Source organism: Crinia signifera, chromosome 2, assembly GCF_055691185.1.
Source record: "Crinia signifera chromosome 2, ASM5569118v1, whole genome shotgun sequence".
NCBI lineage: Eukaryota > Metazoa > Chordata > Amphibia > Anura > Myobatrachidae > Crinia > Crinia signifera.
The window spans coordinates 5,971,542-5,986,993 of NC_139218.1; the positions used below are offsets into that span (position 1 = coordinate 5,971,542).

A 15,452-nucleotide genomic window follows, 5' to 3' on the forward strand; every position below is an offset into this window, starting at 1 on the left:
ACAATACTTATCAGCAATGCAGAAGGGAGAAATGTTTTACCATACTACTAAACAATACAAAGAAGGAAATGTTTTACAATACAACTCAACAATACCCATTACAATTAAGGCAAATCAGTGCTTCTGACCTCTATCATAGGCAGACTTTCGGTATTCATACAAACTAGGGTTACCGGTAACCTTTACCACTAACTAGAGTCCTAAATTACAGGTCCTAATGACCTGACCTGTGCACAAGGGTTTCGGTGGGGCCCAAACCGGTGGTCCCAACTAAACATGGGCTGGTGGTCGGAGCTGACTCAAGTCCCTGCGTAGCTACTAGCGTCCTGCAGATGGGGCACTACATCCAAGCATGGAAGGAGTCACAAGGCCAAGTGGGCTTTTCCCGCTGGGTAAGGAGGCCTCCGGGCCCTTATAGTTACCGTGTGTCCTTACCAGATAAAGGGGCAGTACTTGGCTTTAAGGGGTTAGGGTCCTGTCCTAGTACTCTATTATCAAGAGAGACTACGTGCTTGTGCGGGCAGCGGGATCTGGGTGGTTTAGCTGTGGTATGGTCTGAGACCCTCTGGTGGAGAGCGTAGGTGGGGGAAAAGGGGCAATCCCTCTCCTGAACCCAGGAGGGATCTCTGAGGCAGGTGTCTCCGTGGGGCGGCAGTTTATGTGCCCTACTCAGTGGGGCAGGCAACTGGCAGACAATCCCCTAGGGAGAAGTTACTACAGGGGTACTGTGGTTGGGTGCCCAAGGGCTGACTCACTGTTGGCGTTTAGATCAGGGTTGCCGACCCTCCCGGAATTCCCGGGAGTCTCCCGAAAATCGGGTCCTCCTCCCGGCCCCCCGGAAGGGTGGGCAACCCTCCCGGAATCTGGGGGACCCCCCTGAGCCCCCCGAATCGCGGCATTTAAATGCCGCAATCCGCGGGTCTCAGAGGAGGGGGCGGGGCTAAAATGGCACAATCGCGTCATTTTAGCCCCGCCCCCTCCATAGAGATCAGTCATTTTGCCAGTTTCCCGTAATGGGGGCGGGGCTTAATGACGTCACAGTCAAGCCCCGCCCCCCGATCGGGTAAGGAAAGTCTCCTCTCCGGGCTTCTCCCGGAGAGGAGCATTTATAAGTCGGCAACCCTGGTTTAGATGCTGGCAAGATGGCTGCCGGCAGTCTCTGCGGCTCCTGTAGGCCTCCAGTCGGCACCTGCGGGGGACGCGGTGCGGCTGGCTCCTTCTTCGGGGTGCCTCCTTCTGCCGTCGGTAGTCGGCGTGGTGGGGGGCTTATACGCGGCAGGTCCCAGTGCTCCTGCCGCTCCCGTCTGTCTGGGCGCGCCTCGCTCCGTGTCCCGGGTCAGCCGGAGGTCAAACTGCGCGCTGCCGCCTCTCTCTCCTGTTGCCTCGCTTCGCCCGGCACACGGCTCTCTGGACTCCCGGCTTCTCTTGCGCTCTTGGGCAACAGTTCAAATGCACCAGTGATAATGGGATAGTTACCAGATGGGGGTAGAACAGTCTCTCTCAAGTTTGTTGGAGGAGAGTTGGTGAAGTCCCGGAAAATGATCCAGCATATTATGGATCCAGATTCACTCAGTGAGACAACAGAATTCTTCGTGTTGATTGATGGCAGTGTACCCGTGTGTACCAACTCTCCTCCAACAAACCTGAGAGAGACGGTTCTACCCCCATCTGGTAACTATCCCATTATCACTGGTGCATGTGAACTGTTGCCCCTATCCCCTCACTGGAGCAATACCTGTCCAGACGGTTTTTCATATACAATATATTCCCCAATATTTGGTTTAACCAGAGAATTCTCTACAGTTTTTATTGTTTTTATATTTGATGTATAATAAATGTACTTTGTTGGTTACACTGTGTTAGCCCTTTAATCAGTCACACCCAGCGCTGTATACTCCCCCTTTTTTGTATACTTTTATATAGGGAGCTTTACACACTCCCATATACAGCTGCTTGAACTGTACTTGTGGCTCATATCTCTTTGTATTGATATCCACTCTGGGTTAGGGGGCAGTTGAGGGCTATAGTAGGTAAAGCGGAGTGTAGGTGAGTTAGTATAAGGGCTCACCTGCAGTCGGTTGGCTCATATTGAGCTCTGGTGTGCTCCTCGAGGATCAGTGGAGACCCTGGGGAGGAGGTAGATAATAAAGAAAGTGCTATGACATTCGCACTGAGTGCTGGGCTGTGTGCCAGGACCACAGCAGGGGAGTGATGTCCCTGCTATCCCTGTCAGAGTCCCTGTCCCTATTGTCCATCTGTGTCCCGGCTGTAACTCTCTGTACCTGCTGTCCCTGTCCATCTCGGTGTCCCTCTCTGTCACTTCCATCTCTCTCGTGTGCCTGCAGTCCCTCTCCTGTCCCTGCTGTCACTCTTCCTGTCCCTGCTGTCACTCTCTCTGATCCGAGCACAGCCTCCTCCGCAACATTGCTGCCAATCAAAGCCTCCTCCTCCGCACTGCCGCTGCTGAACCCAGCCTCCTCCTCTGCAAGGTGTTATACATGTGGGGCATAACATGTAATGGGCATTACGGTGTGGTGTCATGTGTAATAGGTATTATGGTGTGTGGTGTCATGTGTAATAGGTATTATGGTGTGTGGTGTCATGTGTAATAGGTATTATGGTGTGTGGCGTTATGTGTAATGGGCATTACAGTGTGTGGCATAACATGACCACTCCCCTATTGTCATGTAGCTACTCCTCTAGCTTTACACCCTGTTGGCGCGATCAGTACCACCAAGAAAAAGTTCTGTTCATGAGTGTTGTCAATTGTTCTTTGAAAGAAAGCAAATTAAAGACATTTTTTTTTCTTTGATTTATGTTTATTGTTTTTACAAACAAGTTAATAATAATTTAGCATTGTTTTAACCCAACTACTTTAAAAAAGGGACAATTCGTTAATTATTTTGGCTTAAGGGTGCCTTGAAAAAGTCATGGACACCCAAAGGGTGCCTTGGACTGAAAAAGTTTGGGAACCACTGCCATAGGCTGATCTTCCTAGCAAGATGTCCATTGTCTGCTTATCCGCTCTGCCAGTCCCTCCATTGGTTGCCTGTATCTTACCATATTCAATATAAAACACTTCTACTGACATATAAAGCTATTAACCATACTGCACCAGCTTATATCTCTCTACTTATCACTAAATATCTCCCATCTCGGCCACTGCGCTTTGCACAAGATCTGCGTCTCTCTTCTGAGCGGATCACTAGCTCCCATTCATTATTACAGGACTTTTATCGGGCTGCTCCCACCCTATGGAATGCCCTTCCATGCACAATAAGACTCTCCGCTAGCCTCCAAACTTACAAGCGTTCCCTGAAAACTCACCTCTTCCGGCAAGCCTATCATATTTATATACCACACACATAACCCTCTGAGGCACTTATGTATTATATAGCTTCCCCTCTGGACTTGGAACTTGGTGGGACTGCTATGCTATTACTGGTGCCTGTCCTTGTGTTTCCCTCCTATGTCCCTATAGATTGTAAGCTTGCAGCAGGGCCCTCCTACCTCCAAGTCTTGTTACCCAGTTTGTTTTATCACGGTCTACTATTGTAAAGCGCAACGGAATCTGCTGCGCTATATAAGAAACTGTAAATAAATAAATAAATATACAGTCCTTTGTGCACCCATACACAGTCCCTGGTGCACCCATATACAGTCATTAGTGCACCTATATACAGTCATTAGTGCACCCATATACAGTCCATAGTGCACCCATACACAGTCCCTAGTGCACCCATACACAGTCCTTAGTGCTTCCATACACAGTCCTTAGAGCACCTATATACAGTCCATAATGCACCCATATACAGTCCTTAGTACACCCATATACAGTCCCTAGTGCACACATATACAGTCCCTAGTGCACCCAAATACAGTCCTTAGTGCACCATACACAGTCCTTAGTGCACCCATACACAGTCCCTAGTGCACCCATATACAGTCATTAGTGCACCTATATACAGTCATTAGTGCACCCATATACAGTCCATAGTGCACCCATACACAGTCCCTAGTGTACCCATACACAGTTCTTAGTGCACCCATACACAGTCCTTAGTGCATCCATACACAGTCCTTAGTGCTTCCATACACAGTCCTTAGTGCACCTATATACAGTCCATAGTGTACCCATATACAGTCCCTAGTGCACCCATACACAGTCCGTAGTGCACCCATATACAGTCCTTAGTGCACCCATATACAGTCCATATACAGTCCTTAGAGCACCTATATACAGTCCATAATGCACCCCTACACTGTTCTTAGTGCACCCATACACAGTCCTTAGTGCTTCCATACACAGTCCTTAGTGCACCTATATACAGTCCATAGTGTACCCATATACAGTCCCTAGTGCACCCATACACAGTCCGTAGTGCACTCATATACAGTCCTTAGTGCACCCATATACAGTCCATATACAGTCCTTAGAGCACCTATATACAGTCCATAATGCACCCATATACAGTCCTTAGTACACCCATACACAGTCCTTAGTGCTTCCATACACAGTCCTTAGTGCACCTATATACAGTCCATAGTGCACCCATATACAGTCCATATACAGTCCTTAGAGCACCTATATACAGTCCATAATGCACCCATATACAGTCCTTAGTACACCCATACACAGTCCTTAGTGCTTCCATACACAGTCCTTAGAGCACCTATATACAGTCCATAATGCACCCATACACTGTTCTTAGTGCACCCATACACAGTCCTTAGTGCTTCCATACACAGTCCTTAGTGCACCTATATACAGTCCATAGTGTACCCATATACAGTCCCTAGTGCACCCATACACAGTCCATAGTGCACCCATATACAGTCCTTAGTGCACCCATATACAGTCCATATACAGTCCTTAGAGCACCTATATACAGTCCATAATGCACCCATATACAGTCCTTAGTACACCCATATACAGTCCCTAGTGCACACATATACAGTCCCTAGTGCACCCAAATACAGTCCTTAGTGCACCATACACAGTCCTTAGTGCACCCATACACAGTCCCTAGTGCACCCATATACAGTCATTAGTGCACCTATATACAGTCATTAGTGCACCCATATACAGTCATTATTGCACCTATATACAGTCATTAGTGCACCCAAATACAGTCCTTAGTGCACCATACACAGTCCTTAGTGCACCCATACACAGTCCCTAGTGCACCCATACACAGTTCTTAGTGCACCCATACACAGTCCTTAGTGCATCCATACACAGTCCTTAGTGCTTCCATACACAGTCCTTAGTGCACCTATATACAGTCCATAGTGCACCCATATACAGTCAGTAGTGCACCCATATACAGTCCATATACAGTCCTTAGTGCACCTATATACAGTCCATATACAGTCCTTAGTGCACCCATATACAGTCCATATACAGTCCTTAGTGCACCTATATACAGTCCATAGTGCACCCGTAAACAGTCCTTAGTACACCCATATACAGTCCATAGTGCACCCATACACAGTCCCTAGTGCACCCATACACAGTCCTTAGTGCATCCATACACAGTCCTTAGTGCATCCATACACAGTCCTTAGTGCTTCCATACACAGTCCTCAGTGCACCCATACACAGTCCCTAGTGCACCCATACACAGTCCCAAGTGCACCCATACACAGTCCCTAGTGCACCCATACACAGTCCCTAGTGCACCCATACACAGTCCTTAGTGCATCCATACACAGTCCTTAGTGCTTCCATACACAGTCCTTAGTGCACCCATACACAGTCCCTAGTGCACCCATACACAGTCCCTAGTGCACCCAAACACAGTCCCTAGTGCACCCATACACAGTTCATATACAGTCCTTAGTACACCCATATACAGTCCATAGTGCACCCATATACAGTCCTTAGTACACCCATATACAGTCCCTAATGCACCCATACACAGTCCTAAGTGCACCCATAAACAGTCCCTAGTGCACCCATAAACAGTCCCTAGTGCACCCATACACAGTCCTAAGTGCATCCATACACAGTCCCTAGTGCACCCATACACAGTCCTTAGTGCATCCATACACAGTCCTTAGTGCTTCCATACACAGTCCTTAGTGCACCCATACACAGTCCCTAGTGCACCCATACACAGTCCCTAGTGCACCCATACACAGTCCCTAGTGAACCCATACACAGTCCCTAGTGCACCCATACACAGTCCTTAGTGCATCCATACACAGTCCTTAGTGCTTACATACACAGTCCTTAGTGCACCCATACACAGTCCCTAGTGCACCCATACACAGTCCCTAGTGCACCCATACACAGTCCCTAGTGCACCCATACACAGTCCCTAGTGCACCCATACACAGTCCCTAGTGCACCCATACACAGTCCTTAGTGCATCCATACACAGTCCTTAGTGCTTACATACACAGTCCTTAGTGCACCCATACACAGTCCCTAGTGCACCCATACACAGTCCCTAGTGCACCCATACACAGTCCCTAGTGCACCCATAAACAGTCCCTAGTGCACCCATAAACAGTCCCTAGTGCACCCATACACAGTCCTAAGTGCACCCATACACAGTCCTTAGTGCATCCATACACAGTCCTTAGTGCTTCCATACACAGTCCTTAGTGCACCCATACACAGTCCCTAGTGCACCCATACACAGTCCTTAGTGCATCCATACACAGTCCTTAGTGCTTACATACACAGTCCTTAGTGCACCCATACACAGTCCCTAGTGCACCCATACACAGTCCCTAGTGCACCCATACACAGTCCCTAGTGCACCCATACACAGTCCCTAGTGCACCCATACACAGTTCTTAGTGCACCCATACACAGTCCCTAGTGCACCCATACACAGTCCCTAGTGCACCCATACACAGTCCCTAGTGCACCCATACACAGTCCTTAGTGCATCCATACACAGTCCTTAGTGCATCCATACACAGTCCTTAGTGCTTACATACACAGTTCTTAGTGCACCCATACACAGTCCCTAGTGCACCCATACACAGTCCCTAGTGCACCCATACACAGTCCTTAGTACACCCATATACAGTCCTTATACACCCATACACAGTCCTTAGAGCACCCATACACAGTTCCTAGTGCATCCATACACAGTCCTTAGTGCATCCATACACAGTCCTTAATGCACCCATATACAGTCCATAGTGCACCCATATACAGTCCTTAGTGCACGCATATACAGTCCATATACAGTCCATAGTGCACCCATGTACAGTCCTTAGTACACCCATATACAGTCCCTAGTGCACACATATACAGTCCCTAGTGCACCCAAATACAGTCCTTAGTGCACCCATACACAGTCCCTAGTGCACCCATACACAGTCCCTAGTGCACCCATACACAGTCCCTAGTGCACCCATACACAGTTCTTAGTGCACCCATACACAGTCCTTAGTGCTTCCATACACAGTCCTTAGTGCACCCATACACAGTCCCTAGTGCACCCATACACAGTCCCTAGTGCACCCATACACAGTGCCTAGTGCACCCATACACAGTTCTTAGTGCACCCATACACAGTCCTTAGTGCTTCCATACACAGTCCCTAGTGCACCCATACACAGTGCCGAGTGCACCCATACACAGTTCTTAGTGCACCCATACACAGTCCTTAGTGCTTCCATACACAGTCCCTAGTGCACCCATACACAGTCCCTAGTGCACCCATACAGTCCCTAGTGAACCCATACACAGTCCCTAGTGCACCCATACACAGTCCCTAGTGCACCCATACACAGTCCCTAGTGCACCCATACACAGTCCCTAGTGCACCCATACACAGTTCTTAGTGCACCCATACACAGTCCCTAGTGCACCCATACACAGTCCATAGTGCACCCATACACAGTCCCTAGTGCACCCATACACAGTCCTTAGTGCATCCATACACAGTCCTTAGTGCATCCATACACAGTCCTTAGTGCTTACATACACAGTTCTTAGTGCACCCATACACAGTCCCTAGTGCACCCATACACAGTCCATAGTGCACCCATACACAGTCCCTAGTGCACCCATACACAGTCCCTAGTGCACCCATACACAGTCCCTAGTGCACCCATACACAGTCCTTAGTACACCCATATACAGTCTTTAGTGCACCCATATACAGTCCTTATACACCCATATACAGTCCTTAGAGCACCCATACACAGTTCCTAGTGCATCCATACACAGTCCTTAGTGCATCCATACACAGTCCTTAATGCACCCATATACAGTCCATAGTGCACCCATATACAGTCCTTAGTGCACGCATATACAGTCCATATACAGTCCATAGTGCACCCATGTACAGTCCTTAGTACACCCATATACAGTCCCTAGTGCACACATATACAGTCCCTAGTGCACCCAAATACAGTCCTTAGTGCACCATACACAGTCCTTAGTGCACCCATACACAGTCCCTAGTGCACCCATATACAGTCATGACTGCACCCATATACATTCATTAGTGCACCCATACACAGTCCCTAGTGCACCCATACACAGTCCCTAGTGCACCCATACACAGTCCCTAGTGCACCCATACACAGTTCTTAGTGCACCCATACACAGTCCTTAGTGCTTCCATACACAGTCCTTAGTGCACCCATACACAGTCCCTAGTGCACCCATACACAGTCCCTAGTGCACCCATACACAGTGCCTAGTGCACCCATACACAGTTCTTAGTGCACCCATACACAGTCCTTAGTGCTTCCATACACAGTCCCTAGTGCACCCATACACAGTGCCGAGTGCACCCATACACAGTTCTTAGTGCACCCATACACAGTCCTTAGTGCTTCCATACACAGTCCCTAGTGCACCCATACACAGTCCCTAGTGCACCCATACAGTCCCTAGTGAACCCATACACAGTCCCTAGTGCACCCATACACAGTCCCTAGTGCACCCATACACAGTCCTTAGTGCTTCCATACACAGTCCCTAGTGCACCCATACACAGTCCCTAGTGCACCCATACACAGTCCCTAGTGCACCCATACACAGTCCCTAGTGCACCCATACACAGTCCCTAGTGCACCCATATACAGTCTTTAGTGCACCCATACACAGTCCCTAGTGCACCCATACACAGTCCATAGTGCACCCATACACAGTCCCTAGTGCACCCATACACAGTCCCTAGTGCACCCATACACAGTCCCTAGTGCACCCATACACAGTCCTTAGTACACCCATATACAGTCTTTAGTGCACCCATATACAGTCCTTATACACCCATATACAGTCCTTAGAGCACCCATACACAGTTCCTAGTGCATCCATACACAGTCCTTAGTGCATCCATACACAGTCCTTAATGCACCCATATACAGTCCATAGTGCACCCATATACAGTCCTTAGTGCACGCATATACAGTCCATATACAGTCCATAGTGCACCCATGTACAGTCCTTAGTACACCCATATACAGTCCCTAGTGCACACATATACAGTCCCTAGTGCACCCAAATACAGTCCTTAGTGCACCATACACAGTCCTTAGTGCACCCATACACAGTCCCTAGTGCACCCATATACAGTCATGACTGCACCCATATACATTCATTAGTGCACCCATACACAGTCCCTAGTGCACCCATACACAGTCCCTAGTGCACCCATACACAGTCCCTAGTGCACCCATACACAGTTCTTAGTGCACCCATACACAGTCCTTAGTGCTTCCATACACAGTCCTTAGTGCACCCATACACAGTCCCTAGTGCACCCATACACAGTCCCTAGTGCACCCATACACAGTGCCTAGTGCACCCATACACAGTTCTTAGTGCACCCATACACAGTCCTTAGTGCTTCCATACACAGTCCCTAGTGCACCCATACACAGTGCCGAGTGCACCCATACACAGTTCTTAGTGCACCCATACACAGTCCTTAGTGCTTCCATACACAGTCCCTAGTGCACCCATACACAGTCCCTAGTGCACCCATACAGTCCCTAGTGAACCCATACACAGTCCCTAGTGCACCCATACACAGTCCCTAGTGCACCCATACACAGTCCTTAGTGCTTCCATACACAGTCCCTAGTGCACCCATACACAGTCCCTAGTGCACCCATACACAGTCCCTAGTGCACCCATACACAGTCCCTAGTGCACCCATACACAGTCCCTAGTGCACCCATATACAGTCTTTAGTGCACCCATATACAGTCCCTAGTGCACCCATACACAGTCCCTAGTGCACCCATACACAGTCCTTATACACCCATGTACAGTCCTTAGAGCACCCATATACAGTTCCTAGTGCACCGATACACAGTCTTTAGTACACAAATACTACACAGTCCCTAGTGCACCCTTACACAGTCCCTAGTGCACCCATGTACAGTTCTTAGTGCACCCATGTACAGTCCTTAGTGCACCTATATACAGTCATTAGTGCACCCATATACAGTCCCTAGTGCACCCACACACAGTCCCTAGTGCACCCACACACAGTCCCTAGTGCACCCACACACAGTCCCTAGTGCACCCATACACAGTCCTTAGAACACCCATACACAGTCTTTAGTACACAAATACACAGTCCCTAGTGCACCCATACACGGCATTTAGTACACAAATACACAGTCCCTAGTGCACCCTTACACAGTCCCTAGTGCACCCATACGCAGTCCCTAGTGCACCCATATACAGTCCCTAGTGCACCCTTAACAGTACTTAGTTAGTGCACACATATATACATTCCTTAGTGCACCCATACATAGTGCTTAGTGCATCCATACACAGTCCTTAGTGCACACAGTTCTTAGTGCACCCATATACAGTCCCTAGAGCACCCATATAAGGTGCCCACACACTAGAACGATTTTTGGGCCGATTTCCGATAAATCGGCCGATATATCGTCCGATGGTTACCGATAATCGGTCGAAAATCGGCCGATTTTGGTCCGATGCGCGCTCCCGTGGATCTTTAGCTGAATCTTCTGATCTTACGTGCTGCACAAAAGATCAGAAGATTTAACAAAAGATCCATAAGAACGCACACGGGATCTTAAGAAAAATCTTTGGTAAAGATGTGCGCTTGCCTGAAATCTTTTGTCCAGGACAGAAAAAAAGGTTTCAAGGCTAAAATTTATGCGCACATCTTACGATCGCAGATCTTTCTAGTGTGTGGGAACCTATACAGTCCTTAGTACACCCATATACAGTCCTTAAGATGCCCACACACTAGAACGATTTCTAGGCCGATTTCCGATAAATCGGCCGATATTTGTCCGATGCACGCTCCGGTGGATCTTTTGCTAAATCTTCTAATCTTACATGCTGCATGAAAGATCAGAAGGTACTTGTTTCCTAGAACGGCCACACCGATTTTGATCGGGTCGGAAAAATCGCGTTGGTCGCATCGCATCGTGCTGGACCCGATTTTTACATTGAATCAAATGTGAATAGGGTCCCTGGGACCCTATTTTCCATTGGATTCAAGGTAAAATTGTCCCCAGACCCCAAATGGCCCCATTGTGAACAGCACCCCAGGATTGACGCCAACCCGAAGCGTGGCGAGCGTAGCGAGCCCGTGAGGGGCGGCAGTACGCGTCCTCCGACCTTTTCATACCCCTACTAACCACGACGGCGTGGAGTTGAGAATATAAAGTGTGACGAGCGCAGCGAGCCACCGAGCCCGAAGCGTGGCGAGCGCACGCGCATTACTTCACAGGTAGTACACCGTAGTACAGGTAGTACACCGTACTCAGACCCTAGTACACCGGCACACAGTCCCTAGTACACCGGCACACAGTCCCTAGTACACCCGTACACGAGTCTATCACACCCGCACACAGTCCCTAGTACACCGGCACACAGTAGTACATACGCACACAGTCCCTAGTACACCCTTACACAGTCCCTAGTACACCCGCACACAGTCCCTAGTACACACGCACACAGTCCCTAGTACACTCGTACACGAGTCTATCACACCCGCACACAGTCCCAAGTACACCGGCACACAGTAGTACATACGCACACAGTCCCTAGTACACCCTTACACAGTCCCTAGTACACCCGCACACAGTCCCTAGTACACCCGCACACAGTTCCTAGTACACACGCACACAGTCCCTAGTACACACGCACACAGTCCCTAGTACACCGTTACACAGTCCCTAGTACACCCTTACACAGTCCCTAGTACAAGCGCACACAGTCCCTAGTACGGCCGCACACAGTCCCTAGTACACCCGTACACAATCCCTATCCCACCCGCACACAGTCCCTAGCACGCCCGCACACAGTCCCTAGCACGCCCGTACTCAGTCCCTAGCACGCCCGCACACAGTCCCTAGTACACCCTTACAGTCCCTAGTACACCCGTACTCAGTCCCTAGTACACCCTTACACAGTCCCTAGTACACCCTTACACAGTCCCTAGTACACCCTTACACAGTCCCTAGTACACCCTTACACAGTCCCTAGTACACCCGTACACAGTTCCTAGTACACCCGCACACAGTCCATAGCACACCCGTACACAGTCCCTAGTACACCGTTTCACAGTCCCTAGTACACCCGAACACAGTCCCTGGTACACCCTTACACAGTCCCTGGTACACCCTTACACAGTCCCTAGTACACCCGCACACAGTCCCTAGTACACCGTTACACAGTCCCTAGTACACCCGCACACAGTCCCTGGTACACCAGCACACAGTCCCTGGTACACCAGCACACAGTCCCTACAACACCCGCACACAGTCCCTAGTACACCCGCACACAGTCCCTAGTACACCATTACACAGTCCCTAGTACACCCGCACACAGTACCTAGTACACCATTACACAGTGCCTAGTACACCCGCACACAGTCCCTAGTACACCCGCACACAGTCCCTAGTACACCCGCACACAGTCCCTAGTACACCGTTACACAGTGCCTAGTACACCCGCACACAGTCCCTGGTACACCCGCACACAGTCCCTGGTACACCCGCACACAGTCCCTAGTACACCAGCACACAGTCCCTAGTACACCGTTACACAGTGCCTAGTACACCCATACACAGTCCCTGGTACACCCGCACACAGTCCCTGGTACACCCGCACACAGTCCCTAGTACACCCATACACAGTCCCTGGTACACCCGCACACAGTCCCTAGTACACCCATATAATGCAGTTTTGTCCTGTGTATTAAACCGGTTATTCTGTAGCGATTAATCAGACGATATATCATTCTGCTGCAGATTGGAACGATATATCACCCACATTGCTCAATGTGTACCCGCGCTCCCGTGAGTTGTTCCCTGGGGGACACATCGGGCGTGCTGCATGCCCATTAGGACAGCCCAGGGAATGACGCCATGTGTTATTATTATTTATACATTGCGCCACCTTCCATGGAATAGCCCAGTACAGGGTACCATGCCATCATGTAGAATGCCCAGCGTAAGATCCATAGGGGATTACTGGGATGGGGGAATGAATCCGTCATACAGAGCAGGTGTGTAGGGGGAAGGTTGGGACACGTGACCCTGAATGACACGGGTGAGATTATAACCATGCCTGTCTTCTGCCAGGGGCCCGGGGCCACACAGCCGTGACCGTTCTGCAAGGCGACATCCGGGACGTGGAATTTCTCCATAAAATCTGCCAGGGTGTGAACCTGGTCATTCACACGGCGGCCATTATCGATACGGTGGGCAAAGTCAGCAAGGAGATGCTCATTGCCATCAACGTGACGGGTGAGATCCTGCGCCCATACTACTCGCACTGATAGGGCGGAACGTACTAAAGACTACTGGTATATTGGCCCTGATCCATGTTCTGTTCTGTCCCAGGTACGGAGGAGCTGCTGGAGGCCTGTGTGCAGAACAACGTGCGGCACTTTATCTACACCAGCAGTATAGAGGTGGTGGGACCCAACACCCGAGGTGACCCCGTCACAGACGGGAATGAGGAGATGGTGTACGAGAGTAAGCTGGGATTCTGCTACGGTCAGAGCAAGCATCAGGCCGAGCAGGCCGTGCTGAGGGCCAACGGCCGGGTACTCCAAGATGGAGGAACTCTCGCCACGTGCTCCCTGCGGCCAACGTACATCTTCGGAGAAGGGTCTCAGTTCCTGCTTCTGCACCTCGACCAGGCCGTGCTAAATAACAACGTGTTCCACCGCATCTCCAGGAAGGAAGCTCTGGTCAACCCCGTGTATGTGGGTAACGTTGTCTGGGCCCACATACTGGCCGCTCGGGCAATGAGAGACCCGGACAGGGCCAAGAAGATTGCCGGAAACTTTTACTACATCTCCGACGACACCCCACCTATTAGCTACTCGGACTTCAACTACGCCCTGGGCAAGGAGCTGGGCCTGGGGGTGGAGGACCGTCTGGCCATGCCCTTCCCGCTGCTCTACTTCGCGGCCTTTCTGCTGGAGGTGGTCAGTGTCCTTCTCCGGCCATTTTTCAGGTTTGTGCCACCGTTCACCAGACACCTGCTGACCCTCCTGAATACCACCTTCACCTTGTCCTACAGGAAAGCCCAGCGGGACATGGGGTACAAGCCGCGCTACAGCTGGGAGGAGGCCAAGCAGCTGACCACGGCCTGGATGGAGTCTGTGCTGCTCCAACGCAAGAAGCTTCTCTGTAAGTAGAAGTAGGGCATGTGCATGACGAGGTGACCACCTGAGCTTCTCCCGCTGTAGTGTACCCCCAGAGCATGCTGGGAGTTGTAGTTCCAGGGCTACAGTAAATACACTCTATTATGTATTGGAACCAGTGATAAAAGCCAGAATGATATAAAGGATGGTGTCACTGCCCCCTTCCTCCGCCACCCCGATGGTGCACTGTTCCACCCCTGAGATATACTGTAGGGTGATGTTTCATTACACCGGAGGGGAGATGTACCAAGCCTTGGAGGGAGATCAAGTACCAGCCAACCAGCCCCCAACTGTCATTTCCAAAGCATGGCCTGTAACATGACAGTTGGGGGCTGATTGCCTGGCACTTTATCTCTCTTCGCTGCATCACTCTCCAAGGCTTGGAACATCTCCACCAATGTCTGTGCGGTGCTGGCATCTCTGTACATAGCCCGTGAGGGTGAGGTAATGATGGAAAGCGGAATGTGGAGCAGATAAAACCTGAACATTGCATTGTATTTTTACTACATTTTTTTATTATATATTTGTTTGATGTTTTTTATGTACATTTATTGCTGTAGATGGCCGCCTATTTAGATGTATTTTCTATAGTATTCATATTTACTGTTTATATAAAATAAATTGCTTTTAATTACAACAGTCTCCATTGCTTCTGATCATTTGAACTCATCCATGGGATGGCACGGGAGACATTATTTCAATAAAACAGCGCAGTCCCCTGTTCCTTCCAGGAATCAAATATTTTCCTGGAAGTTTCCCAGTCAGTTTCCCAGTAATCTGGCGTGTGGGTGTATACAGTTCTTTTTCTACTGACACTAG

At 49.7% G+C, this 15,452-nt stretch overlaps 1 protein-coding gene across 1 annotated transcript; it reads left to right on the top strand.

Moving 5' to 3' along the window:
- The first annotated feature begins 346 nt into the window (after nucleotides 1-346).
- On the top strand, nucleotides 347-15,141 carry LOC146059339 (3 beta-hydroxysteroid dehydrogenase/Delta 5-->4-isomerase type 1-like). Its single transcript, XM_083171484.1, has 3 exons — nucleotides 347-392; nucleotides 13,561-13,725; nucleotides 13,822-15,141. The coding sequence occupies exons 1-3, from the start codon at nucleotides 353-355 to the stop codon at nucleotides 14,625-14,627; spliced, it is 1,011 nt and encodes a 336-aa protein (XP_083027610.1). The 5' UTR covers nucleotides 347-352; the 3' UTR covers nucleotides 14,628-15,141.
- Nucleotides 15,142-15,452: the final 311 nt, after the last annotated feature.

What these genes read in the sequence shown, in the direction of transcription:
- LOC146059339 (XM_083171484.1), top strand. Translation starts at nt 353, where the DNA reads ATGGAAGGAGTCACAAGGCCAAGTGGGCTTTTCCCGCTGG. An exon ending in AAGTGGGCTTTTCCCGCTGG is followed by an intron (nt 393 to 13,560) that starts GTAAGGAGGCCT and finishes GTCTTCTGCCAG; the next exon opens with GGGCCCGGGGCCACACAGCC. An exon ending in CATTGCCATCAACGTGACGG is followed by an intron (nt 13,726 to 13,821) that starts GTGAGATCCTGC and finishes GTTCTGTCCCAG; the next exon opens with GTACGGAGGAGCTGCTGGAG.